Raw genomic sequence first — 4128 nt, 5'->3', positions numbered from 1 at the left:
GACCAGCCTGGCCAACATGATAAAATCCTGTGTCTACTAAAAATATAAAAATTAGCCAGGTGCAGTGACTCACGTCTGCAATTCCAGCACTTTGGAAGGCTGAGGTAGATGGATCACCTTAGGTCAGGAGTTCGAGACCAGCCTGGCCAACATGATGAAACCCCCATCTCTACTGAAAATATAAAAATTAGCCGGGCGTGGTGGTGGGTGCCTGTAATCCCAGCTACTCGGGAGGCTGAGGTGGGAGGATCACCTGAACCCGAGAGGTAGAGGTTGCAGTGAGCTGAGACTGCACCACTGCACTCCAGCCTGGGCGACAGAGTAAGACCCTGCCTCAAAGAAACAAACAAAAGAACATTCCCTGTTGAGTGTTGCTAAATTTGTGCTAGTTACGCAGCCAGAGCAAACCAATACTCTCTCTTTATAGGGGATAGAAATGCGGCTCAGGGAGGCTGAGTGACTTGTCTGCGGCATAGGATGGCTGTGCTGGGGTTGGAACCAAGGTCTTCTCCCTGCTAACTTTGTGACCGTTTCCTTGTATCCTAACTAGGGTTCAGGAAAGGTGAGGCCTAAAGCTGGAGATGATGAGTTCTTGGACTCGGGAAAGATCTCAGGACCCTCATCCTGTGGAAGGGTAGGCGGGGGGGGCCCTGGAAGGGGGAGTCAGATAGGTGTGAACATCCCAGAAAGCAGGCAGAGTCAGAGGGCGGCTGTCATTGGGTCAACGTTCCTCCCAGCAGGACTGAGCCCCAGCCAGGGGGCCTCAGCGCCCAGGACTCACCCACGCTGCTCCGTTTGGCCGTCCGCATGAAAGAGCACCAGCTGCCCTTTCCGGTCGTGGCCAATGGCCGTCCTGGCTGATATCACATTCACAAATTTGCTAAAGGAACCTGAAGGAGAAGCAGCCTGGCTGATCACCGGCCCCTTGGGAGGCCTCCTGCTTCTTGCCTAACTCCACTTCCCACTGGTCTGAGCTACCCGCCACTTTCCTGGGAAGCACAGCAGCCTCCTGGCTCATCTCCCTGCCTCCCCTCTGCATATCCCAGTCTCCCCAGGACAGCCGGGGGGCTCTTCTTGCAGGTAAACCAAGCTATGCCAGCCTCCAGGTGAAGACCCTCTAATGCCTTCCCCTGTTCTTTTATTTATTTTTATTTTTTATTTTTTTTGAGACCAAGTGTGGCTGTGTCGCCCAGGCTGGAGTGCAGTGGCCGGATCTCAGCTCACTGCAAGCTCCGCCTTCCGGGTTCACACCATTCTCCTGCCTCAGCCTCCCAAGTAGCTGGGACTACAGGCGCCCGCCACCTCGCCCGGCTAGTGTTTTGTATTTTTAGTAGAGATGGGGTTTCATCGTGTTAGCCAGGATGGTCTTCATCTCCTGACCTCGTGATCTGCCCGCCTCGGCCTCCCAAAGTGCTGGGATTACAGGCTTGAGCCACCCCACCCGGCCATGGTTTCCCCTGTTCTTAGAACAAGATCCAAAGGGCCAGCATGCCCTCCCCAGCCTCTTCCTCCTCCTGCCTCAGCTCCTGGGTGTCCCCTCACCACCCTGCAGCCACTTTGCACTTCCTGTTCCCTCTGGCTGAGAACTGTGCTTTTCTCTAGCTTGCTCCTTCGTCAGATCACCTCGTTAGTGAGGCCTTCCTTGACGGCCCACTCTTTTTTTTTTTTTTTGAGACAAAGAGTCTTGCTGCCTTGCCCAGGCTGGAGTGCAGTGGTGGGATCTCCGCTCACTGCAACCTCCGCCTCCCAGGTTCAAGCAATTCTCTTGCTTCAGCCTCCCAAGTAGCTGGCACACACCACCATGCCTGGCTACTTTTTGTGGTTTTTTTGGTAGAGATAGGTCTCACTATGCTGCCCAGGCAGGTCTTGAACTCCTGGGCTCAAGCAATCCTCCTGCCTTGGCCTCCCAAAGTGCTGGGATTACAGGTGTTAGCCACCACACCTAGCTTACTGCCCACTCTATAAAAACAGCCCATGCCCACATCAGGGCCATGGTATCCTGTCCCCACCCCAGTACTCCGCATCCCAGTGGTTCTCAACCTTGAGTGTTGGTCAGAACCAGCACGGAGGCCGTTAAAACACAGACGCTTGGGCCGCCACTGATTCTGCAGGTCTGAGGTGGGTGGGGCTTTGGAGCGAGCTCCTGGGCCACGCCGATGTTGCAGGTCCATGATTTTTTTCTCTTCACTTTTCTCTTCCTGTACCCATGGCTCCTGTCCCCATCTCTCCCCTTTCCCCCAACTTTATTTTTGTTTCTGAGCACTTACCAATTCTTATCAGCACATTCTATAACTATTTTCTGTCTTATATATTGAATATAAGCCTATCTTCATCCCCATGAATCCCCAGTACCCAGAGTAGTGCTGGGCACAAAGTAGCTACTCAATACTTGAAAGACTTAAGAACAGCTCCGCCCAGCCCACTGGTCCTGGTTTTCAAGACGGCTGTTGTCAACAGCCTCCCCATCCAACCTGTCTCCTGTGTCTCGTCGCACTCTGTGGCTTGGCTCTCGTTGATGTAGATGCTTCCATTACGAATCAGCCACACGACCCCACTCAGCAGCTGCACAAATGGGTTCTCAGTGTCCAGCACCTCCTCCTCAGACAGGTACCTGGATCCGGGGAAGGTGGGAAGCTCACTCACCAGCAGGAGCAACTGCAGAGAGTCAGGCTGTTTCTCCCTGGCTGCCCCAACCTGGCTGCTAGATTCCCCCTCCTGCCCCAGGAACCTGCTGGGACCTGAGTGTAGCTGAGACAACTTAACGGCCCTAGGAAATCTCCCTGTTGTCAGAGCTGAATCCAGACAGGGTTCTAACAATAGGATCCCCATGCGCCTTTGCAAACAGTCTAAGTTTCATTTAATAGAAATGACCATCTGCCAACAGATCTCAAATCCATCCATGGCCCTCAATCTCCAGGCCATACCCAGCCCAACTATCACCTGATCCCTGTTATGGCCTCTTCATTGGGTTCCTCGTTTCTCCACTGATTTCTCTCACCTAGTCCTACTCAGGATCAGAACAAGCTTTAACATCACCAAATAATTTCTTTGTTTTTTGTTTTTTTTTAAGACTCAATTTTAAATAATTCAAACCATCAGTCTTCGCAGGGCGTGGTGGCTCACACCTGTCATCCCAGCACTTTGGGAGGCCGAGGCAGGCGGATCACTTGAGGTCAGGAGTTCGAGACCAGCCCCGCCAATATGGTGAAACCCCCGTCTCTACTAAAAATACAAAAATTAGCTGGGCGTGGTGGTACACGCCTATAGTCCCAGCTATTCCAGAGGCGGAGGCAGAAGAATCGCTTGAACCCAGGAGGCGGAGGTTGCAGTGAGCCAAGATGGTGCCATTGCACTCCAGCCTGGGCCACAGAGCAAGACTGTCTCAAAAGAAAAAAAAACCCCACAAAATAATCAGTCTTGATGAGTTGATGTTTCTGACACCCCACTCCTTTTTCAGTCCCTCTCACACACAAGCACCCCTGAGCCTCCGATCTTTGTGCTGGGGGTTCCTTTGGACTGAAATGCTCTTCCTCCCTTCCTCCAGTTCTGTCTTTGGCTTAGTGAGTAATCTTCAAGTTCGAACTCAAAGGTCACCTTGGAGAGGCCTGTTCCAGATCACCCTCCCTAAAATCAACACTGTATTTACAACCGGTTCACCTCGTTGGCTGCTTTGCTGCACACACAGCAATCAGAATGTATGTTAGCTATGTACCCGGCTTTTGTTGATTTTTCTAGTAATGGGGGAGGTCTGTTAAGGCAAAGACTGTGTCGTTCACGGTTATCTCACCAGGGCGCAGCACATTCCCTGATACAAGCAAGTGCTCAATGATACTGAATGATGAATAAACTCTGTAAGGAAGCGATTCCTATGCCCATTCTGCAGATGAGGAAACAGAGGCTCAGCTTGGTTAAATGACTTGAACACGCAGGCACGGCTACAACCCAAATCTCAGCCCCTCTGCCCTCGACAGCACGGCGCTCCCTGCCTCCTCACCCGATGACCAGGGTTCCGTCGCGGCGGATCCCGAACTGCGCGTTCTGCAGCCCCCCGGAGCTGCTCACCCGCCGCTCGTCGCTCACCACGTTCCCCAGGCACTCGCCCGTGTTCATGCGGAAGAAGCCGCCGTT

At 52.9% G+C, this 4128-nt stretch overlaps 1 protein-coding gene across 1 annotated transcript in view; it reads right to left on the bottom strand.

Annotated features, from left to right (window-relative positions):
* The window catches only part of NAGPA (N-acetylglucosamine-1-phosphodiester alpha-N-acetylglucosaminidase), a 17291-nt gene that overhangs the window by 5966 nt on the left and 7197 nt on the right, over nucleotides 1-4128 (bottom strand). Inside the window, exons 2-4 of the mRNA XM_011978493.1 lie at nucleotides 3995-4128; nucleotides 2472-2611; nucleotides 782-890 (exon numbers count right to left, since the gene is read on the bottom strand). Of these exons, the coding sequence (XP_011833883.1) occupies nucleotides 782-890; nucleotides 2472-2611; nucleotides 3995-4128 (383 nt within the window). The remainder of the gene's footprint in view (nucleotides 1-781; nucleotides 891-2471; nucleotides 2612-3994) is intronic.

This window comes from Mandrillus leucophaeus, unplaced genomic scaffold, assembly GCF_000951045.1.
Source record: "Mandrillus leucophaeus isolate KB7577 unplaced genomic scaffold, Mleu.le_1.0 Scaffold195, whole genome shotgun sequence".
NCBI lineage: Eukaryota > Metazoa > Chordata > Mammalia > Primates > Cercopithecidae > Mandrillus > Mandrillus leucophaeus.
Note: the sequence above shows the minus strand (reverse complement) of the source record. Positions and strands in the feature narration are given on the sequence as shown.